Source organism: Equus quagga, chromosome 17, assembly GCF_021613505.1.
Source record: "Equus quagga isolate Etosha38 chromosome 17, UCLA_HA_Equagga_1.0, whole genome shotgun sequence".
In the NCBI taxonomy this organism is placed as follows: domain Eukaryota; kingdom Metazoa; phylum Chordata; class Mammalia; order Perissodactyla; family Equidae; genus Equus; species Equus quagga.
This window is the reverse complement of record NC_060283.1, coordinates 6848839-6872030: the sequence shown is the minus strand read 5'-3', so window position 1 is coordinate 6872030 and position 23192 is coordinate 6848839. Positions and strand designations below refer to the sequence as shown.

At 56.9% G+C, this 23192-nt stretch overlaps 1 protein-coding gene across 2 annotated transcripts; it reads left to right on the top strand.

Moving 5' to 3' along the window:
- Positions 1–22373, top strand: FRMD8 (FERM domain containing 8). 2 transcript variants are annotated; one of them, XM_046644435.1, is made up of 11 exons: positions 1–140; positions 460–544; positions 1859–2026; positions 5580–5681; positions 5962–6020; positions 6151–6317; positions 8431–8646; positions 10772–10895; positions 11702–11845; positions 17586–17790; positions 20600–22373. In XM_046644435.1, exons 2-11 carry the CDS (start codon positions 460–462, stop codon positions 20716–20718), a joined length of 1389 nt encoding a protein of 462 aa, XP_046500391.1. In that variant the 5' UTR covers positions 1–140; the 3' UTR covers positions 20719–22373. The 2 variants fall into 2 exon arrangements, with proteins under 2 accessions (XP_046500391.1, XP_046500392.1); XM_046644436.1 differs by lacking the exon at positions 20600–22373 and having other exon boundaries at positions 17497–17728.
- The last annotated feature ends 819 nt before the right edge of the window (positions 22374–23192 follow it).

Here is a 23192-nt window from a genome sequence, read left to right as displayed (position 1 = left end):
GCTTCCTCCGCCCCAGCTTCCGCGTCGCAGCCCCGGGAGCTGGAGTCCGGGCGGGAGCCGGGGGGCGGCGGGGCGGGAGTGAGGGGTCGCAGTCAGGGCAGAAGCCCGGGCTGAGGCAGCGGGCTCTGCGTCTCTGCGAGGTGAGAGCGCGATGGTGCCCTGTCCGGGCTCCCGCCCCTGCCGGGGGTGCGCCCTGCCCTGCCTGCATCCCGGCAAGCCGAGCTCCGACCCCGCTCCTGACCACCGCGGCCCTGACCCCTCCTGTCAGCCATGACCTCTAGTCGGCTGTCACCCCCACTCCCACCCCCACCTCCCTAGTCTGCACACTAGTGCCCCCGGGCACCGTGGTTCACCTTCGCAGATCAGTCTAGGACCCCTCCCTCCCTGAGTGAGAGCTGAGGGGCTCCCCAACCTCCCATCCCCGGACCCCAAGTCACTGCTCTTTCTCTCTCTCTGCAGATGGACGGCACGGAAGGCAATGCCGGGCATCCTGGCCCCGCTGAGCGGTCCCATCGAAGCAGTGTGTCCTCCGTGGGAGCCCGAGGTGGGTCCTTGTCCCCATCTCCTCCTCGCCATACTCTCCTGGGGCCCCAGCCCCGGGGAAGTGGCCCTGGCTTGTCATCTCTTTCACCGAAAAGAATTTTCTGTATTCATTAACAAGTAAGGTATGTTGAAGCATGAAAAAGTGACAGAAGTCATTCAGAGGACCTAGGTTTTGTCATTAGGCGCTGACCAAGTTGGGGACTCTTCTTGAATCTCTCTGTCCTCCTTTGTAAAATGAGCGTGTCTCACGTAGCTGAAATTCAGATAGAATCTCATGAATGAAAAGTGACACACTCCCTTTCTTTGTTTACTTTCTCACAAACAGCCTTTTGAAAGCAAGGATCATTATCTTCATCTTATGGGAAGGAAATTGGGCCCTAGGCAGGTTAAGTCACAGGGTACTGGAGCCTTCCATGCCTCAGTTTTCCCTACTTGAAAAGTGGGTCTGAATCTCAGCCTCCTGGAGATTATTTTGTGATCTCTCAAGAAAGTAGCTGTGAGAGCAGAACAGACTGGACATCTGAAAAGCGCCCTCACTTGTGTTAGTGATAAACCCCACCGTTGCCTTTCACAGGCTTCTCCTCATTTGGTTCACAGCCATTCTTTGAGGGGAGGAGTCTTAGTGATAATCTACAGATGAGGCAATTGACATACTGACTTGCCGAAGTCAGCCAACAAGCGGGAGGCCAGGCCAGGATCGGAACCCGAGCGTCCTGGCCTCCCAGCTCAGTGCCCTTTCACGGCACCCACAGTTCCAGGGGTTTGAATCTGGCTGCTCTTCCAAGGGTCTCCCTTTGCCTCTGGGCTCCAAATAGGAATCCCACAGGCGGTCACAAGGGATTGCTCAGCATTTTGGATTGTACTTCTCCTGGCCGGTTTAAGACTGTCCTGAAAGGCCATGGTACTGAGTCCTGAGCCTTGAAAAGTCCTCAGGAAGCTGAGGCCTGGAACTTGCTTTGCCCTGAGAGGACTCTAGGAATCCTGGTTCCATCTTAGCCTGGGCCAGAGAGAGGCAGCGACTTGGCTAAGGACAGTGGGTCACTAGCTCTCCCCGGTCCCAGGCTGGTAGGGGTTAGGGTGGGGCCAGAGTTGCTGGGTTTCTGCATGGTTTGAGGGTCTTGAGTAAGTCCTAACAGACTGCACTCTTCACAGGGTCCTTTGGGGACACCAGGACTCTCCCTCTGGAGTTGTAGCCTTGGTCACCCCAAGGGGTGTAGGGTGGGGGCTCCAGCCCCGGTGGAGGGTGGAAGGTGCCTGGTTAGTAGGCTTGTGCCTGGGTGGTGGGCCCAGCTGACCCCGCCTGCCTCCATTGCAGCAGCTGACGTGCTGGTGTACCTGGCGGATGACACGGTAGTGCCCCTGGCTGTGGAGAACCTGCCCTCGCTCAGTGCCCACGAGCTGCACCGTGCTGTCCGTGAGGTCCTGCAGCTCCCGGACATCGCCCTGGAGGCCTTCGCGCTGTGGCTCGTCTCCCCTTTGCTGGGTAAGGCTTGGCAGGTGGGAGGGTTGGAAAGGCGCTGACCACTGGGCAGGGAGGGGGCAGCTTCCAGAACCTCTGGCCGCTCTGCATCAGGAGAAGATGGGATTTGTGTGTGTCCTGGAGCCGTGCACCACTTTCAGGACCCAGAGCCCTGAGACAATGCCCGGCTCCTCTGCCCCTTCTTTCTGCTGGTGGCAGAGGAGGCCCGAGCCTGCCCCTCAGGCTCAGTGGTCCTGGACCCAGGTGCGTCATCAGGAGGAGCAGGACTGGGGGGCAGGGAGGGAAGGGGTCTGTGTTCACTGAGCACATGGTCTGTGCCACAACCTGAGCTGGCCTTTGGCGAGCAGACTTTCACCTGATGCCCGCGGCTCAGCCTTGTCTTGTAGATGAAGAGGCTGAGGTTCGGAGTGGTGGGACCAGTGAGCGGCAGGACCGAGGTCAGAAGGGAAGCTGGCTGGCCCCCCAGCCGGCCTCCTTGAACTGCATCCTGCTCTTTGGGGACAGGGAGGAAGAGGGGACCAGACCCAGGAAGCAGCCACCCCTGAGGAGGAGGCTTTTCCTGAGGGTAGGGAGAGCAGGTCACGTGGGAACCCGACTTCTCTGGTTTCTGGCCCAGGGACCACTGTGTCCTGCCTTTTGGGCTGAGATCCCAAGGCGGGGATGGGTGGGAGTCGGGGCCACGGTTCTCCAGACTTTCAAGCCTGGGGGAGGCGGAGGGTGGGAGCTCCCTGAGGCCTCTGAATAGGGTTTCTAGCCTGCTACTTGGACAGGAAGGGGGCCAGGGGAGAGGATGCTCCAGTTGGTGCCAAGACCAAACATGTTTTCGGAGCTTAGATGTTTTCCTGCCTTACAGAGGAACAGGGGCAAGAAGAGGATGACGGGTGCCTGGGGCCCCTAGTGGTTCTGTCCTCTCCCAGGGCCCCTGGGGCTTGTGCTCCCCGCTGGGAGGAGGATACCAGCTGGCTTGGTGGGAGAGGGAGCGCCTGTCCCCCACCCCCACTGGCCAGTTGGAGCTTCCTGCCCAGCTGCTGCTCTCGCCCACCCTCTTCCTGCTGACCAGTCTCCTCCGGCCGCTCCCCCAAGCTCAGCTGCCCCTCCTTCACCCTCTCGGCCGTTGCTTGGGGCCGTGGCCCCTTTGGCCTATGTCTTTGGAAAGCTGGGGGTGGTGTCCCGTGTGCTGCCTCAGGCTCCTGGTCCCTCCAGCAGGCAGTCTGCGGCCTCCTCCCACTTCCTCCGCCCCCACTCCCTCCTCCTCACATTCCTGCTCCCCCCTCAGGAGAAGGTGAATGGACTGCCTGTGTGGCTTGCTGGGTCACCCTGGGGCCCCACCCCCTCCAGTCAGTGCCCACTTTGTTCCCAGGCTGGGTTCAGAAAGGCTGAAAGGCCACTTCAGCTTTGATTTGGACCCTCAGAACGCTTGTCCCTCACCCCCCCAGAGTGGGTGCACCAGTGACAGATGCCCCAGGGCTGTGAGGCAGGGAGGGGGTGCCATCGCTGGAGCCGCCCTTCAAGCTGGATGTTTGGGAGGGTTTGACCTTCTCAATGCCATTGTCACTCTGCATGGAACACGGCTCCAGGGACTGCCAGTCTTGTTTGGGTGACAGCCTCCAGGCAGGAAGGCCCCATCTGGATGTGTGTGGGACCACACACTTCTGATAATGGGAGTCCTCTGAGCTGCTGGGGCTCAGGGTTTAAGGCTGGTCAGGGCTGGGCCGTAGGCGGAAGGAAGGGCACCCTTGTCCCGCATCCACCTCCCCCACAGGGTGTCAGGGGTCCCCACTAGTCAGTTACCTGGTTCATCTCACAAGTGTGTGCAGAGCCCCCCTCGTGCTGGGCAGCGATCTGGACGCTGGGGATAAACATGGAACAGGACTGAAGGGATCCCTGTGCTCAGGGACCTCCCAGGTCAGAGCATGTGCAGGAGGCTCGGCAGGTGGAACTCTGGTTCTGGTTTAGCCGCTCCTTCTGGTGGCCGCGAGCGGGCACTGTCTTTGGGCTTCAGTTTCCCACCTGTAAAGTGGATGCCCTCCTAGCTCTGGTGTCCTGTGAACATCCAGATGGAAAGAGCCTGCAAATGGCACGTTCCCCTCCTGGCGAGTGGTGAGGCAGGGGTGGCGACACATGGCTGTGGCCAAGGATGTAGGTTGGAAATGAGGGCCGCTAGGAAATCAGGATCAGAGAAGTGACGGGAGAAGAAAGGAGTGTGAAGAAACTGAACATGGGGTTGGATGGAAGAGGCTGTAGGCAGGGAGGGCGGCCAATGTGGAGGCTGTGGCTGCCGTTTTGGGTTAAGATTAGGGTCCAGATGGAAACCCAAAGAGCAGAGGCCAGGACCCTTGGCATCAGGCTGGCGGGACAAGGTGCCTGGCCCTCTGATGGGAGGACAGAAGGGGTAAAGGGGAAAGAAGGGTCAGAAGGCAGTGGTAGCTGGTACATGGCATGCATATGGCCCTTCCCCCTCCTGCGCTTCCTCCCCCACTCCGGCAGCCATCCTCATTCATCACTGGATGGACTTGGAAATGGCCTCCGACCTCTCAGACCAGCCGTGGGCGCTGGTGTGTGAGATGAAAACAGTTGTCATTCCTGGCCTGGGGACTTGAGTCCTGGGGCTGGCTGACAGCCCGGAGTTGAGGGGTGCATTCAGTCGTTCTGCGGATCCATGGTGAGGGTCGCGACAGGTCAGGGGCACAGCAGTGAACAGGACAGAGCTGCTCCTGGATGGTGAGGCAATGTCAGCTAGTGATAAATGCTGTAAAGGCAATCACATGAGGGTGCGATTGGTGTGACAGGTGATGAGGAGAGGCTGCCTTAGTTAAGGGTCCAGGGAAGGTGACATTTGAACTGACACCCATGACAGCCAGCCATGTGAGGATCTGAGGGAAGGGTGTCTGAGGCACGAGGAACAGCAAGTGCAAAGGCTCCATGCACAAACAAGCTGGGAATGTTCAAGCAATTGACGAAGGTGCGAGTGGCAGGAGCAGAGTAGGAGACGGAGTGAGAGAAGGAAATGAAGCGGGCGCTGGATGGCATGCTGCCTGTGGGCCATGGAGGCAAGGAGCTTGCAGGATGGAGGGTCAGCTAGAGCTCCCAGGGGAGATGCTGGGTGGGCGTTGGGGCTGGCGATGGGGAGGCCCAGGCTCCAGCAGGAGCAGGAGAGAGCAGCCCCTCGGGCTTTGGGTCTCAGTTACCAGCTTCGGGCTCTGCTTCCTAATGGCACCACGGTCCCCCCAGCACCTGTCTGCCACAGCCTCTCAGTTCCAGCCCACCCTGGGCGCTATAAGGAACAGTCAGAGGCTTGCTGTGCCTGGAGTCTGACCCCTCTCACTTGCTGTGTGACTTTGGACAAGCAACTTGATCTCTCTGAGCCTCATTTTTTCCTATGGGTGAAATGAGGATAGGATTGTTGCAGGGCAAATGCACGAAAACCACCTGAAATGGTTTTGGACGCTTAGTGCCTGCTCAGTTAGCATTGGCCGTGGCCGCCGCTGTCGTCATTGGTGGGCGGCAGTGGCGCTGGTCAGAGGCCCCATGGGCCGCTTGCCCTCCCTCCCTGCAGAGGTGCAGCTGAAGCCCAAGCACCAGCCCTACAAGCTGGGCCGCCAGTGGCCAGAACTGCTGCTGCGCTTCACCGACGCCCCGGACGACGACGTGGCCATGGGTCAGTGCTGCCGCCTGCGTGTGCCTGTCTCGGGGGTCCCCCAGGCTCAGTCAGCCCCTCCTGGCAGGGGAGCGAGGGATCCCTGAGGGGAACCCGGGAGAGGGAGGGCCGGGGGGACAGTGAGCACATGGAGACAAGCCGCGCAGCCCCCTCTCTGGACAGCCCTCGGGCTTTCTCAGTCGTGGTGGGTGAGGGGTGGGGACTGGGGACTGGGCCAGTCGGGAGAGGGCTGGCTGGCTGAGCGAGGCGGCCAGGCAGCGATCCCAGCCTCTCTCCCCAGATGAGCCTGCCCTGCAGTTCCGAAGGAACGTGTTTTTCCCAAGGCGGCGGGAGCTCCAGGTGAGGTGGCGAGCCCCAGGCAGTCCCGCCCAGTCTGGGGCCCTGTGTCCAGCCTCCCCTTGTCCCCAGACCCCTGGACACTGGTGCTGCGGCCCAGCTGAGCGGCCTTCCCTGCCACCCCGGCCTGCAGATCCACGACGAGGACGTCCTTCGGCTGCTCTATGAGGAGGCCAAGGGCAACGTGCTGGCTGCTCGGTACCCGTGTGACCTCGAGGACTGCGAGGCCCTGGGTGCCCTGGTGTGCCGTGTGCAGCTCGGGCCCTACCAGCCTGGCCTGCCCGCTGCCTGCACCCTGAGGTGAGGGCCAGCGTGAGTTGACGCAGGGGCACAGTGAGGGGGAGAGTTGCCCCAGAATGCTGCTTACAAGTGGTCTTGCAAGGTCCTGGAGTCCGGAGGCCTCAGCCCCAGGGCTGGTGGACACTGTGTGACCTTGGGTGCGTCATTCTGCCTCTCTGAGCCTCCTTTTCCTTATCTGCTGTGGGCTGAGGGCCTGGGCAGCGGAAAACTTGGTGAAGTGACATCTGTGAGAGGAGCCCCGGATGTGCGTGAGGGTGGAGCCCAGCTTCCGTCTGAGGTCAGAAGGGAGTTGGGCTTGTTCTTTTGGGGTCATAGCTGGGGACTGACCAAATCCTCACTCCCAGTCACCGGTGACAGTCCAGCTTAGTCCCAGACTCCAGAATGACGCTCATTCTCTAGACACTCCAGCATCCCGGCTCTGCGCTTCCGGCCCCTCCCTCAAGAAAGAGAAACCGGGCTCTTTGCCGTGTGAATTGGCAGGGCTCTGGGTCACGAGGATTCAGTCTGCCCCAGAAACAGACCAGGCTGGGCTCTCACCTCTGTAGACGATGACCCTGAGGTTTAGATATAATTCCAAAGAAAATGAACTTTCAGCCCAGCCTTTTTCTAGACCCCAGGGGAGAGGACGTGCAGAGACAGGGCCCTGTGCCTGGTGACTAACCGCTGGGGCCCAGTGGGGACTGCCCCTGGCCCAGTGGAGCCTGAGGGCTCTCAGCTGAGCCTGCTTGAGACAGGTGGCCTTGGGGATGCTGGCCCTCGTGATGGGCATGTCTCTTCCTATTGCAGGTGACAGCAAACCAGGTCCAACTGTTTGGATTGAGGGACCTTGTCAACTTGAGTAATGGACAGGTCCGGGGTAGTTAAGGTGCAGGGGCTCCGGACCCCTGTCCTTGCTCTCCTCACCCACCGGTGTGTCCTCTGTGGGCTAGGTTGTACTCAGGTAGGCTCTCGCCTCGCAGTGGCCAGGTGGCCGCAGCAGTTGCACATTGGCAAGGAGAGGCCTCTTTCCTTATATGACCAGAGCTCTCAGATTCACTTTGATGACTGGATGCTGGGTCCCAGGTCCACCCAAAGGAGACACAGTGACCAGGGCCCTGATTGGCTGAGGCCCAGCTCCTCCCTTGGGGCCTGCCACGAGCTCAAAGTGGGGAAGGCTGGATTTCCAAATGAGAAGTGAGAGCTGTTGCTGGGAGAAGGGATGTAGGGGGACAAATGATGAAAATGCCAACAGTAGCCCTAAGGGGTATGGGCAGCCTCTGGACACCCGTCCTCATGCCGCTCTGCAGTTGCTCCCCTCCAGGCTAGCACAGGTTCCTTCCTCGTGTCAGCCTTCCCGCTGGGCCGTTGCCCTTCCCCATGGCATGCGGTGTTTGGTCCTCCAGAAGCCCAGCAGGGACCCCTCCCCTCTTCAGTGAAAATGACAACCTCAACTTGTTTGATGCCAGGCGCATGGCCAGGCACATGCCAGCCCTTCCACATGAGTTGGGATTAGTGTCCTTATTTTATACATGGGGAAACTGAGGCTCAGAGAGGGTGCTCACTGTGCAAAGACTGAGTGTCCAACTGCAGTTCACCTGGAACGGCCAGTGCTCGGCCCGCAGGATCACTGTGCTGCCCGCGATGGGGAAACTGCGGTTCCACCAAGGTGCTTTCCTAGTTTGTGTGTGGGGGGTGGAAGATGCCCTTGCTTTCATGAACCTGTGCTGATGGCGTGGAGGTTGTGTTTTCTTTACATCTTTATTTGGCAGAACAAAACATGCATAGCTCTAGCTCACTTGTCCCAGTTTTTGGTTGTGAAATTCCACTGGTTCAGAAACCAAACCTTCCCGACTCAGTGACACAGACGTTGCTCTGAAGCCCTCCTGCCAGTCTGGTCCCGGGCTGGGCCTGGTTTCCACTCTTATCTCTGTCTCCCGACGTTTCCTTCAGGCCTCTCATCAGCCAAGCATGCCGCTGGGAACGTGGCAGTGGGGTCCCTGGCGGGCCATGTCCACACTTCACCTCCCCTCCCCTCCCCTGTGAGCGTGGCCGCACCCCCAGGACCTCGGTGGCTCTGGCCAGCTCCCAGCCTTGGGGCCCCTCATGCTGAGCGCCCATCTTCCTTCTTCCACAGGGAGAAGCTGGACTCCTTCCTCCCTGCCCACCTCTGTAAGCGGGGCCACGGGCTCTTCGCTGCACTCCGGGGCCGGGGGACCAAGGCTGGGACAGGCGAGCAGGGCCTGCTGAATGCCTACCGCAGGGTGCCGGAAGTAGTCGGCGAGCACGAGGCCTCCCTGAGCACCCACTACCGTGCCTACCTCCTCAAGTGCCACGAGCTGCCCTTCTACGGGTGAGCCGCTCCCTCGTGTCGTCGTCATGGCAGCCACAGCCCTGGGTCTCCTCCGTCGCTTTCCCCTGACAGCCCAGCAGTCTCTCTTGGCCTTTGCTAGGACAGGCAGCCAGTGAGCCCAACTCTGCCCCAGCTGAGCTCTGTCACGAGGTGTGTCGTAATGTCAGCACCTCAGGCCCCACGGGTCCCAAGCTGGACACTTGTCCTCCACTTCCTCCTGTCACAGGCCAGGACACCCCGGGCTGGTCCTCTCCTTCACCTGCCCCAGTCACTTGGTCATTGGACCTGCTGACCTTCCCCGCAGCCAGCTCTCTCATTCACACAGTCAGCGTCCAGCCCACAGCCCTTGTGTACCTACTGTGTGCCTGCAGTGTAGGCGCTGGTGACACCTCAGTGAGCAAAGAGACTATAATCCCTGTCTGGTAAAGCCACCGTTGTAGGGGAGAGGGAGACAGGTGGGTGGGGGCAGCAGCCTGGTGACCAGTGAGGATGGTGTGACAATACTCCAAAGGGGCAGTGTGGCTCAGGCCAGGTGGTGATGACATAGGAGGTGAGACGTGGTCAGATTCCGGAGACGCTGGGGGCAGAGTCAGCAGAATTTGCTGGATGGATGTGCAGTGGAAGAGGTGAATGAGAGGGGCAGGGAGGACTCCAGGCTTCTGGCCCGAGCAGCTGGAGGATGGCGTTGTCATCAGCTGAGATGAGACCACGCCGGGTGGAGCTGGCAGGGAAGGTCGGGGGCTTGGTTTTGGATGTGTTGATTTTGGGGTACTCGCCAGATACCTGGGTGGTGATTCCGAGTGGGCATTTGGGTTTCTGAGTCCAGAGTCGGGCGGTAATTGGTGTCTTCAGCACATGGATGGAGTTTGAAACCGGGAGCCCCAAGAGATGGCCAAGGAGGCGAGTGTGGACCAGGCGGGAGAAGGACCCCAGAGCAAGGCGGGAGGGTCTGTGTCAGCCAAGCGAAGGGAGATGTTGAGGGGGAATGACCCAGCGTCCCATGCTGTGCTCGAGGTCAAGCTCAACATGTCGTGTGTGGCTGATGGTTGACCTTGGCTCCAGCACCGTGAAGGTGGCCGTGGGTGGAGGAGAGCGAGAAAAAGACTGAGACAGTGAGTGCGACCCACTCTTTCGAGGAGCTGCGTGGGGAGAGGGAGTCAAGGTGGAGGAGCAGTTGTGGATGTGGTGGGGACAAAAGTGTTTGCTTTCCGTTGGGCAGAAGGTGCCGTGCTATAGGGACGATCCAGTCAAGAGGGATAAATTGAGATGAGGATGGGCCAGTGACTGCTCTTCTGGTTCCATCAGTTTCCTTGGGGACAGTGGAGTCCAGTCCCAGCCATCACAGAGCCTGTAGAAGTCCAGGCGCAGGGACAGGAGTGGGGCTGCTCTCGGGAATTGAGGTCGCGGGCGCTGGTCTCCAGGCCTGTCACGCTGCGCAGGGGCAGGCAGTCACTGCTGGGCTTTCACAAGGCCTCTGGCTTAGCTAAGTGCAAGCCGGGAGAGGCCAGGGCAGCCGCAGGAGTGGGAGAGGACATGGTGGGGCAGGAGGGAGAGGGTGGCAGCTCAGTGGGTTGGTGTCCTAAGGCCACTGCATCCCTTTCGCCGTCTCAGTATTGAGCCCTGGAGCTGCTTCCTTGGGCAGCCCCCACACCCTTTTGGGCCCCAAGCAGGGGCAGCCTTGACCCTCTCGCTGCTGAAGGGTCTTGGCCTGGCGGGCAATGGGCAGCGGGGCTCTCCCAGCCCTGATGTGGCCTGGCCACCTCCAGAAGCCTCAGCCCCAACCCCTGGAGCCCCGAGTCCTTGGGCTCCTGCCAGTCCCTGCATGTAACTTGCTCTGTCCGACACCCCATTCATGCTCTTCCCTCTGCCTGTGGCGCCTGCCCTTCTCTGTGCCACCCCATTCCCCCTCCCACCTGTTGAAACGCTCCTGTCCTGCACGACCAGCTCAGATGCCACCACCTCCACGAAGCCTTCCTCTCGCCCCCACTCAGTTTCTCCCTCGCCTGGGACGGGTTTCTGTTTAACCTCAGTCACCCGAACAGCTTCAGCCTCTCAGCTGCCTGGGACAGGGCCTGGCCGGAGCACTCGCTGGAGGGCACGGGCTGACGCCACCTCCCCTCCCTAGGTGTGCCTTCTTCCATGGTGAAGTTGACAAGCCAGCCCAGGGCTTTTTACACCGGGGTGGGCGAAAGCCAGTGGCCATAGCCATCAGTCTGGAGGGCGTGCATGTCATCGACAGCAGGGAGAAGGTACCTCCGGCTCCTCCAGGGTGGGACCTGGGGGGGCCTCAGTGGAGAGGAAGGGAGTGGGGTCCTTACGCAGGCCTTCCGGGTTCCCCTGGGCCTCTGGTTGGCCTGGGGGCAGGGCAGCGTGGGTGGCCACTGTCATCCTGGGGGCTTCCCTGGGACTGCTCTGGACCAGCTTCTCTGCCCAGTGTGCTAGGCAGGGGGATGGCCAGGGTACGGGGAGGCCGCAGCTAGGATTAGCGCCTCTGAGTGGAGGGAATCTGGCAGGGCCTGGTGGAGACTAGCTGGTGGTTTTCCAGAAAAGCCCCACAACTGGGAGCCCTCCTGGGCTGTCTCTGGGCTGCCCCTGTAGAAGTTGATGTCAGCAGCCCACCCTGTGGGGCAGCCTCCTGCACCTGGGCAGGAGTCCCTCCTAGACCAGCAGAAAACTTCTGGGTGACTTCTGGTTGTCCCCAGAGAGGGACCTCAACCCCTCCTGGGCATCTGTGCCCCAACATCCCGGGCCCAGCTGAACCTCCCGGTGAGATGCTGCCCAACTGATCTCACGGAAAAGCTCTTCTCCCCACCTGCCTCTTCCCCCATGTGGCCGGCCCAGCTGTCAGGGGCTTGACCCGCTGACGAGAAGTGCTATGGGTTAGGGGTTCTCGGCCTCCCTGGACCACAGCCCCCTTTGGATAGAGAAACTCACACACAAACTTAGAGGTAAATAGCCTAGCCAGGTGTCTCCTCCTGGTGGCAACCGAGCGAGATGGGATTGGGGATCAGGCCTCTGCCCAGGGAGTCCAAACTCTGCATCTCCCGCTGGCCAGCACGTCCTGCTGGGCCTGCACTTCCAGGAGCTGTCATGGGACCACACCTCCCCTGAGGAGGAGGAGTCCGCCCTGTGGCTGGAGTTCGACGGGGACAATGAAGGCACGCCGGTCAACAAGCTCCTGAAGATCTACTCCAAGCAGGTAGTGGTGGGTGTGGCCCACGCCAGGGGTCAGGGAGGCTGGGCTCAGAGGGTCCCAGACCGATGGAGGCTCCAGGCTGGCTGGCAAGGAGGTGAGAGGGCTGCTGACCAGGGCAGCTGACCTCTGCTGACCAGGAGCCACCCTGGCGAGTCGGGAAGGCCTGGTCTGGAGACACCACATCAGGGCGGTGGCAGCCGCAGTCAGAGAGCTGCTCGTGGTGGGCTCCTGGTGCTGTGCAGGCAGCCCGGACTGGCTGCCCGTCCTCCAGGCCCCTGTGATCCGTGCTCTCAGAGGAGGAGCAGGCATGGAAGGGTTAACGTGCCTTTGTCCCCCTCTCCCTTCGTCCAGCACCTGATCCCACTGCAGCCTCCACCCCGCCCCTTCTCCTCCCGCCCTGGTCAGGCCAGGCCTCCCTCCGACCCAGCCCTTGCAGGACAGTTCCTGGCTCCTCTCCTCTCTCAGCTCATAGACACGCTCCAGAGACTCCCATCTCCCAAAGCACACATCCCCTCCTGCCACCATCTCGGGTCTCTAGGACCCCCACAGCCACACTTCTCTCTGCTCTCTGTACACCTCGCCCCTTCGCAGCCAGCCTCCACCCCTGCACTCCCCGAGCTCCAAGCCCCAATGCCCAGCGCCCTCCGTCCCAACTCAGCCTGACCACACGCTCCTGGAAACGCTCCTCCTGTGCCCTGTGGCGGCCCCTCCAACCTCCAGGCCTCTCCCCAATTTCCCTTGCTGGCCCCCTTTCCCGGGCCTCTCTCGAGGGAGTCTCCCTGCCCTGCGTCCATGAGCTCTTCCCTCTCACGGCTTTGAATACTCAGCTCTCCTCACCTTTATGCTGATGACTTCATAACTTTGATATCACTAGTCTGGGCCTCTTTTCTAAGTAAATGTTTATTGAATTACATGTACAGAAAAGTTCCCACATCCTAAATGCATAGCTCAACAAATTTTCCCCAAACAAACCCATGTAACAGCTTTTAGATTAACAAATAGAACCAGGACCCCAGGAGACCCCTCAAGCCCCCTCCCAGTCCTGCCCCCCAAGAGTCACCCTGTGCATGCTTGAACCTTACAGCGGTGGGTCCCCACCGCATGGCCTTGCTGTCTGGTTTCCCCCACTCGGCGTCCACTTCTTGAGCTCCATCCTTGCCGCTGGCAGCAGCGGTTCCATCTCGCACCACGCTCTCTGGTGTTCCAGCGCCTGAATTTGCTAGGCGTCACTCTTCCATCCTATTGCTGAAGGGCACTCGGCTTTGCAGTTTGGGACTGTTGCAAACAGCGCTGCTCTGACCGTTGCTTTGCAGCTCCTCTGTGCGCACGTGTGGGTGCACACCCAGGGGCGGAATGGCCGGGGCACGGGCAGGCGCTTGCTCAGCTTTAGTAGACACGGGTTCCCGAAGCCCTCGCCGTTTGCACGCACCAGCAGCAAATGAGTGCTCGTGGCTACATATCCTCTCCACCAGTTGGTTTGCTAGCATCTTCCATTTTAGCCACGCTGGTGAGTGAGTAGCGATAGCTCCTTATGTTTCTTTCCTTTATTTTTTAGTCAATTTCACTGAGGTATAATTTACCAGAAAATGTACCCATTTTAAAAGTGAGTTTTGACATGTTTACACACCCTCGTAACCACCACCACCGCAGTCAAGGGGTGGAGCGGCTTATGTGCTATCCATGTATCTTCCCAGAGGTGAAATGTCTGCCCACATCCTTTGCCCTTTTTCATTGGCATTATTTCCACCAGCCTTCAAACGTCTGTATAGTTTTAGTCGGCATTTCCCCCCAGCTAATGAGGTTGAGTACCTTTTGTGTATTTATTTGCCATCTGGATATCCTGTTTGTTGAAGTTTTTGGGCAATTTTTCTTTGGGATTGTCTTTTATTGTCTTGTACATCTTTCTTTCTTTTTTTTTTTTTTAAAGATTGGCACCTGAGCTAACAACTGTTGCCAATCTTTTTTTTTTTCTTCTTCTCCCCAAAGCCCCTGGTACATAGTTGTATATTCTAGCTGTGAATGCCTCTGGTTGTGCTGTGTGGGATGCCGCCTCAGCATGGTCTGATAAGCAGTGCCATGTCCGCGCCCAGGATCTGAACTAGTGAAACCCTGGGCCGCCAAAGCAGAGCGTGTGAACTTAACCACTCGGCCACGGGACCGGTCCCTACATCTCTCTTCTGATTTCAGACTCATCTCTTCACCTATTTGACACCTCCTCTTAGCTATCTCTAAAGTTTTGCTTTCTCCAGGATGTCATATAAATACACTTATCATACAACTCCTGCATATTTACCCAAGAGAAACGAAGACATATGTGCACACCAAGGCTTGTGCTCAAATTTTCACAGCAGCTTCATTTGTCATAACCACAGAATTGGAAACAACACAAATCTCCATCACCGGTGACAGATAAACACATTGTGGTCCAACCCTGCAGTGTATACTCTGTGTGCAGCCTTTTGAGACTTGCTTCTTCCACTAAGCTTCAGGCTCTTGAGAGTTGTCTGTGTCGCGTGTTGTATCGTCAGTTCATTCCTTTTTACTCTGGAAGGGTCTTCCGTCGTGTGGGGGTACCACAGGTTAGCTCTTCACTCACTGAAGGATGTTTGGGTTGTTTCCAGTTTGGGGCTTTTGAGAATAAAGCTGCTGTAAACACTCATGTACTGGCTTTTGTGTGGCCATATGCGTTCATTTCTCTTGTGTAAATACCTAGGTGTGGGACTGCTGGATTGTATGATCGGCTTTATTAGACACTACCAAGCTGTTTTCCACAGTGGCTTTTTTACCATTTTGCATTCCCACCAGCCAGGTCTGAGAGTTCTGGTTGCTCTGTGTCCTTGCCCAGCACTTGGTATTGTCCGTTTCTGTCTGTTTGCCATTCTGATAATCGTACAGTCGTGATATGTCATTGTGGTTTGTTTTATTTATTTAGTTAGTTAAAGGTATCCTTTTTGGTGAGGAAGATTGGCCCTGAGCTAACATCTGTTGCCAATCTTCCTCTTTTTTTTTTCTCCCCAAAGCCCCAGCACATAGTTGTATACCCTAGCTGTAGGGCTTTCAGGTTGTGCTGTCTGGGACGCCGCCTCAGCATGGCTTGATGAGCTATGCTGGGTCCACGCCCAGGATCCCAACTGGCGAACCCCAGGCCGCCGAAGCGGAGCACGTGAACTTAACCGCTACGCCACCGGGCTGGCCCTCATTGTGGTTTTACTTTGCATTTTCCTAATGATTACTGATTTTGATCTTTTTTCCACGTGCTTATTTGCTACCCATATATCTTCTTTGATGGAATGTCTGTTCAAATCATTTGTCCATTTTTTACTGGCTTATTTGTTTTCTTACTGAGTTCTGAGGGTTCATTCTATGGTCTGCATACCAGTCCTTTATCAGGTACGTGTTTTGCAAATGTTTTCTTTCAGGCTCGGAATTGACTTTTTCTTTTCTTAACGCTGTCTTTTGAAGAGATGTTTTTAAGACTTCTAGTCCACTTACTTGTATACCTCCATTTGTTTGTCTTTGATTTATATATATATATGTATGTGTATATATATATATATCTTTTTTAGGAAGATTAGCCCTGAACTAACATCTGCTGCCAATCCTCCTCTTTTTGCTGAGGAAGACTGGCCCTGAGCTAACATCTGTGCCCATCTTCCTCTACTTTATATGTGGGATACCTACCACAGCATGGCTTGCCAAGCGGTGCCATGTCCACACCCGGGATCCAAACTGGCGAACCCCGGGCCGCCAAAGCGGAACATGTGAACTTAACCGCTGCGCCACCAGGCCGGCCCCTGTCTTTGATTTCTTTCACTAATATTTTATAGTTTTCAGCATACAAATCTTGTCCATCTTTTATTACATTTGTCCCTAAGTATTTTTCTTTTTTTTTCCTTCCTTCTCTTTTTGCTGCTACCATAGATGGCACTGCTTTTAATTTCAGTGTCCGGTTGTTCGTTGTGGTCTATAGAAATACAGTTGGTTTTGTGACCCTTATATCCTGCTACCTTGTTAAACTCACGCACTAGCTCTAGGAGCTTTTTGCAGATTCTTTGGGGTTTGCTCAGTAGACAGTTATGCAGTCTGGGGACAGCTGTCCTCGGACTTCTGGTCCATGTGCCTCTCGTTCGCCTGGCCTGCCAGCAGTCACTCAGCCCTCCGGTACAGTACAGTGTTGCCTGGTGCGAGCGGACGCCCTTGACTTGCTCCTGCCCTCGAGCAGACGGCGTTTAGTCTTGCTCTAAATAAGTGTAGTCTTAGCTGGGGGGTTTTGTAGACGCCCTTCATCAGGTTGGGGAAGTTCCCTTCTCTTCTGGTTGCTGAGTTTTATCTTGAATGGATTTTTTTTCCCCTTCTCTCCAAATCCCATTCCCTTCTTGCCAGCACATAGTTGTGTATTCTAGCTGTAGGTCCTTCTGGCTCTGCTGTGTGGGACGCCACCTCAGCACAGCCTGATGAGCGGTGCTAGGTCCACGCCCAGGATCCAAACTGGCAAAAGCCTGGGCTGCTGAAGTGGAGTGCGTGAACTTAACCGCTCGGCCGGGGTTCGGCCCTTGAGTGGATATTTAGTTTTGTTGAATGCAGCTAAGTTTTAACGGCAAGCTCCCTGAACCTCAAAAGCATCACACGGCGTTAGAGGAATTTAGAGGGCTTCCCTCCGGTGCTCACAGCTCAGGACCCTCACCCCCTGGCTGCCCGCCTGCTCATCAGCCCCCTCCCAGCTTGGTGGAGCTCCCCCAGTGAGGAAAGGGGGCGGTGTGGAGACCGGATGCTGGCTCTTCCTTCTGGGCTGGGCACAGTTCCCTGTGCATCTCCCCCTCCCCAGGGGGGTTGTGTTGCTTCAGAGAGGCCTCGGGCTGCAGTGTGGGTGGGCAAACACCTGCCACGTCTCCCTCGCCATCTCCATCGCTCAGGGGCCATCCCCCATTGCCCTGGGGCCACCTCCTGAGCCTCTGACCCTGCTCCCCGCCGTGGGTTCTCTTCTTGGCAGGCATTCTGTCCGCCTCGGGCCCCACTGCATCCCATTGCCTACAGCAGCAGCTGGCACAGGTGGGCAGTCGATAAATATGTGTTGCCTGACTAAGGGACGCCACCCACCGACAGCTCTCTGTGAATCTGTCAGCCCCTGGCGTCCCGGTCAGATGGTGCCCAGACTGTGCCCACTGATGTCTGATCACTTCACCTTTTTTGTCAACATGCATCACGCTTAAAATTTGTTGAGAAGGCATCACTTTGGAAGAATGCTTGCAGAGGGAGCCACCCCTTCTTCCCCCTACCCCCCGTGACCTCACCACCACCCTCTTTGTGGGTTTGCAGGTTCTTCTCTCGACCAACACACATGCGGTTCCTTCAGCCCAGGAAGCCCTGCCCGGACCTTCTTCCTCCCTTCCTTGTCCTCCCCATAGCAGCCGTGCTTCTTTCCCTGTCTGGCCTGACCACTCCAGCCCACTGCGGTCAGCCTTCTGGGCTGTGCCTTCTGACTAGAATGCTCTTTCTTTCCCACCCCACCCCCTAGACCTGGGACCCCTACTCCTCCACCAGGACTGACCTCTGAAGCCACTCAGATGGGCCGCTTCCCCTGCTCCTGGCCCACAGAGCACCTGCCACCTCCCTTGTATAAACGTGTTTGTTTCCTCATCTGCCTTCCCCACCAGAGGTTCATCTGGCTCTGCAGGGGTACAGGAAGTGGGCGTGGGCCGTGGCCCACCCTCCAGGCCTCCCCTGGCCCCTCTCTCCTCTCCAGGCTGAACTGATGAGCAGCCTCATTGAGTACTGCATTGAGCTGAACCACACTGCCGAGCCCGCCGCCACCCAGGAGAGCATGTCTGGTCCCACCGCGGCCCCCGGCTCCCTGCCACCTCCTGCTCAGCGCCCCCAGCTGCGGAGGCAGGGCAGCGTGGTGTGCAGCCGGATCCAGCATCTTTCCACCATTGACTATGTGGAGGAGGGTGAGTGACCCCTACGTGGTATACACATGTGCGCACACACGTCTACATGCGCACACGCATGCCCCGGGGGAGCTCCGGAGGGTAGGGAGATACAGAGCAACTCCAGACACGGTGTGTTAGCCTCCAGCCAGCAGGACGTGGCTGAGAGACGGGCTGGGGGCTGAGTGTCACATCTTCTGAGCTCTGTGATCGGGACTGCAGGCCTGGCGCTAGGAGCCCTTTGCTCCCTTCTCACTGCTGCGTCCACAGATGTTCACTGCAGCGTTGTCCAGATGGAAAAACTAGAAACTCCCAATGTCTGTTATCAAAGGTGTGGGTGCAGAAACAGTGGGACCCCGGCTGTGGAATCAGGGCAGCTGGCGAAGATACCTTAAATGCAATGTGGCCTCTCAGATCGGGTCCCGGCACAGCCAGCGGGCCTTTGTGGAAGAGCTGCTGAGCCCCAGTCCGTAGTTTAGTTAATAGTACCGTACCGTGTTCATTTCTCAGCGCGCACAAATGTACTGTACTTGATTGTCACACACGGTGCCAACATCATGAGGATACGCAGGAACTCTTTCTATTACCTTTGCAACTTTTCCATAAATCTAGACTTATTGCAAAATAAAAAGCTTTTTTTTGGGTGGCCGGCTCTGTGGCCGAGTGGTTAAGTTCACATGCTCTGCTGTGGCGGCCCAGGGTTCGGATCCTGGGTGCGAACATGGCACTGCTCATCAGGCCACGTTGAGGCGGCATCCCACATCCCACAACTAGAATGACCTGCAACTAAGATATAGGGGGGGGGGGGGGGGGGGGGGGGGGGGCGTTGGGAAGATAAAGCAGAAAAAAAAAAGTTTTGTTTTTTTTTAACACAATAACAAATATCTACCTTTAAATGGCGGATGTCGACAAAATGATACTGAGTAGAAAGAACCAGGTAATAGGTTGGCACCATGCAAGATTGCTCCGCAGGGGGAGCGACGGAGGGGTCCCAGTGTGGGGATCGCTTGCTGTAACTTTTCCTTTTCTCTTTGTGCTTCTCTGTAGCATTTCAGGCTTTTACCACAAGCATGTCATGTTTATAATCAGAAAAAGCAAAATAACTTTTCTGTAACAGAATTGGTGTTGGCACCATTGTAGACTTTCTCAATGTGGTTGGCGCACACGGTTGTTTACACCCAGTCCCTTCTTGTCAGACATTATAGTGATTTCCGGTTCTCAGCTACTACAGACAGCATACCTGTAGCTAAATCCTTACTTGGAATCTGAACCGTCTCCTCGGGTTAAATTCCTAGATATGGGGCTGCTGGGTCAAAATGTGTACCCACTTGTACCCCTTGCAGAGGAGAAGATGACATCCACCTTCTGTACCCACTGTGGATCTTAACGTCCTGAGAGAGAGAGAGAGAACTTGTTTGAGTTGGTGGTTGAATTCTAGTGAAGGTGGACCATTTTTGTGTCCTTGATCCTTTCTAGTTTCTTCATGGATTACTGTTCTTTTCTTTCTTTTTTTTTTTTTTTTTGAGGAAGATTGGCTCTGAGCTAATACCTGTTGCCAATCTTCCTTTTTTTCCTCCTCAAAGCCCCAGTACGTAGCTGTATATCCTAGTTGTGAGTCATTCCTAGTTCTTCCGTGTGGGACGCCACCACAGCACGGCTTGATGAGCAGTGTATAGGTCTGCGCCCAGGACCCAAACTGGTGAGCCCCAGGCCGCCAAAGCAGAGTGCGTGAACTTAACAACTCAGCCACGGGGCCAGCCCCCAAGAATACTATTCATTTTTGTTGCCTGTTTTTCTTTTGTTGCTTGATTTTTTTAAATTAACACCTTACATTAATGTGGTAGATTTGTGGGGCTGGCCATGTGGCACAGTGGTTAAGTTCGCATGCTCCGCTTTGGTGGCCCAGGATTTGCCAGTTCAAATCCCAGGTGCGGACCTACTGCTTGTCAAGCCATGCTGTGGCAGGCATCCCACATATAAAGTAGAGGAAGATGGGCATGGATGTTAGCTCAGGGCCAGTCTTCCTAATAAATGAATAAATATGTAAAAAAAAGTAGATTTGTTATAATTAATGAACCAATATTGATACAGTATTATTAACTAAAGTCCTTAGTTTTAACCTAATGTGCTTTTCTGTCCCAGAAGCCCATCCAGGACACCGCACTACATTTAGTTGTCCTGACTTGAAGGCTCCTCTGGGCTGTGACAGTCTCTCAGACTCTCCTTGTTGGATGACCTTGACAGCTGGGGGAGTCCTGCTGGGGGATGTTATAGGATGCCCCGTTACTGGAATCTGTCTGATGTTTTTCTCCTGATTAGAATGAGGTTCTGGGTTTTTTGGGGGAAGATCACAGAGGTAAAGTGCCATCGTCATCACCCCCCCTCCATCACAGATGTGTTAGCAAGATTCATGACCGTTGACATTGACCTTGATCACCTGGCTTGAAAATTTTAACTTGTAAGAATATTCTCCTGATCTTACCGAGGTTCAGCTTCAGTCAGTTATCTGGGTTGAGGAATTTTGTTTCTTTGGTCTGTTCCTGAACAGATTTTAGCAAAGATCCTCAGACGCCACAACTGGCTAGCATCAAACCCCGATTTGCCTCTGATGTGGAAGCCTGGCCACACCACACGGCCCACCCACGTCACTGGTGGGAGTTAGGGTCGGGGGACTGAGGCTCAGAAAGTTGGTGGGTGTGAAGCGGGGAGCTTGGTCTGCACGGGTTCCGGAAGGAACCTCTCACTGGAGCCGGAACCCAGGCTCCCAGGGGCTTGGGTCCCCTCGCCAGGGAAGCCCTCTCTTTAGCGCGTTCTGCTTATTCCCTGATAGGCGAGAAGATCAAGCGGGTGAAACCGAAGCGCACCACGTCCTTCTTCGGCCGGCAGCTCTCCACGAGCCAGGGGAGCTACACCGTGGTGCAGCCCACCGACAGCCTGGAGCAGGGCTGAGGGCGGCAGTGCCGGGCAGGAGGAGGGCACAGTGAGCCCCCCGGACCTGGCCCAGCGCTGTCCTCCTTGAGGGGCAGGGCCAGCCTGTGGCCCTCACATTGGGGAGGAGGGCTTCCTCAGCGCGTGGACAAGTGACTTCTGTGGCTGGGACGGTGCCTGGGCTGTGCAGAGCTGGCCGGGGCTTCCGCAGGGCCCCTCCTGCAGCCTGCCTGTCATTCCCCTGAACTTCGGGCCCCACTGCTGTCTCAGGACCATCTGATCAGTCCCCGCCCACCCCCTCCCACCCAGGGACATGGTTTTGTGCCCCTCTCACTGTGCCCCTCAAGGGACATTGTCCCCTGCTCTGAAGTGCCCGGTGGCAGCTCTGATGGCAGGTAGCTGAGGAATAGGGCTCGGGACCTGCAGGTCCCACATGCGTCTTTGGTCTTTTCCCCGGACTTGGGTGACTACATCCTCGCATTCCTTCTGCTGGCATTCCACCCCATGCTGCCAGCCTGGGCTGATGCTCCGTGGCAGCGGGCAGGGGGCTTCCCTGGATTGAACTACAGCAGGAACAGAGAAGACAGGGCCCCCCACCCAACCCTCCCTGGCTGGATGGAACTGGAGGGAGCCAGGCAGGACCCAGCTCCCCTGTGCCCGTACTCAGGCCTCTCCTGCAGGCAGGAGACACTGACCAGAGGGAAGGTGCCTTTTTGCTAGCCTTTGGCGACGTCACTGTGCTGGGAGGTGGCTGTCCTATGGACCAACAAGCTCACCAGACCCACCCTCCAGAAGCTCCCAAACCTCCTTGGGTGTCAGGTTTTAGTTTTGTTTTTTTCTCATCTGCTTTGGTCCCGTGAAGCCTGTGAACTCTGGGGCAATTCAAGAGAATGCCCGCCATCACAGAGCTGCTGGCTTTCCCCCAGAGACAGCGCTGTGGTTTCCATCTGGCCTGACCCTGGGGCCACCCATGCCTGGGGAAGTCCCACCATGAGAGTATGGATGAGGTAGGAGGCTGCTGTGGCACGGGTTGTGGCTGGCCCAGGAGCGGGCTCCTCCGTGGTGGGTCTCACGGGCGCGCCTGGGGTTCCCCCCCCCCCCCCGGAAAGAAACGCTGGCTCAGCACAGGGCTTTGCTTTGTCTCCCGCTCCCAGCGGAGAACCGTGGGAGAGGAAACGAGAACCTCTTGTCTCCAGATGCCAGAGCCCACTCACCTCCTCCCTTTGGTGACTTTTGAACACTCCAGATGTTTTGAGGTGGGCTTGTCTTCCAGCAGCAGGGACTTTGTTATTTGTCATAATAAATAGGTGTCCCTGGCCTTTTGGAATGTCGCAGCCAGAGGACCTCTGGTCTGCCCTCCTGGCGTCACTCGACATCACTAGCTGCCCAGCCCGTCCACTCCCAGCCCTCTGGGTCTCTCCTCCCACTCACTGTTTTGATTCCAGGTGAATTCTTATCCGATGTGCTGATGGCAGCCTGTATGTGGGGTGTCTGTGTGTACACACAAATCACTTGTTTTTATTCTTCAGCCTCTTTCTCCTGTTTTGTAAGCATCCATTGTGCCTTAACCTTTCTGCCTGCCCTTTGGGACAAAGCAGGATTTTACTAAGTGCCCTTTGAATATTCTCATTCTTTTATATCACGTGATTTATTAATAATAAAATCAGTTTCCAGCAGACTTTGGTGCGGTTTATGACATGGAGTAACGAGAGTGTTAATTACAGCCTGGGAGTTGATGACAGGCTGCGCGGTTGCTGTTAACTCTGCATCAAGGGATGCGGCCCTCCGGGCTCGCCCGGCTGAGCGTTGATGGAGAACCCGGGTGAAGCTCTCCTGTCCTGGTGGTCGGTCAGGGACTCCCAGGGTACGAAGGCCCAAGAGGGGTTTGGAGTTCACAATGGGAACAAACAGGAGCTCTGTAGGGAGGCAGGGGCACAAGGAGCCAACAGTGGCACCTTCATCCTTGTCCCTAACCTCAGCCACACCCCCCTCTGCCTGTTAGACCTGGTGGGTCCAGGTTCCTTCTCACACCTGGGGCTGGAACACAGGGCACAGTCCGGAAGCCAGTGCCCCATGGGAGAGACCAGAGAAACCAGGAGGTTTGGGCAATTCTCTGGGGCTCTTTTTGCCCTGGGCCCGGCCGGGAGGCAGTTTCTTTCCCACAGGTCCTGTTGGGGGTGGGGGCACAGGACGGGGACAGGACAGCATCAGACCTGACCTCCGGAGCGCTGTGGGCCCTGCAGAAAGCCATGTAGCACATCACCATTTGGGGATTAGAGTTCACACTGTGGATGTTTCCGGAGCTAGAAAGAGCAAGCCATGTGTCCCCACAGCAGCACCGTCCTGGGACTAGGGCCTGTCTCCTCAGGCATCGGTGACAGTGAGTGGTGCCTGTGGGGTCCTCTGCTGGTGAGAAAGCATGATGCCATGACCATGGCCACTTATGTGAGGCGCTGACCTTGAGCCTCCACTTCTTGACCTTTAAGATGGGAATA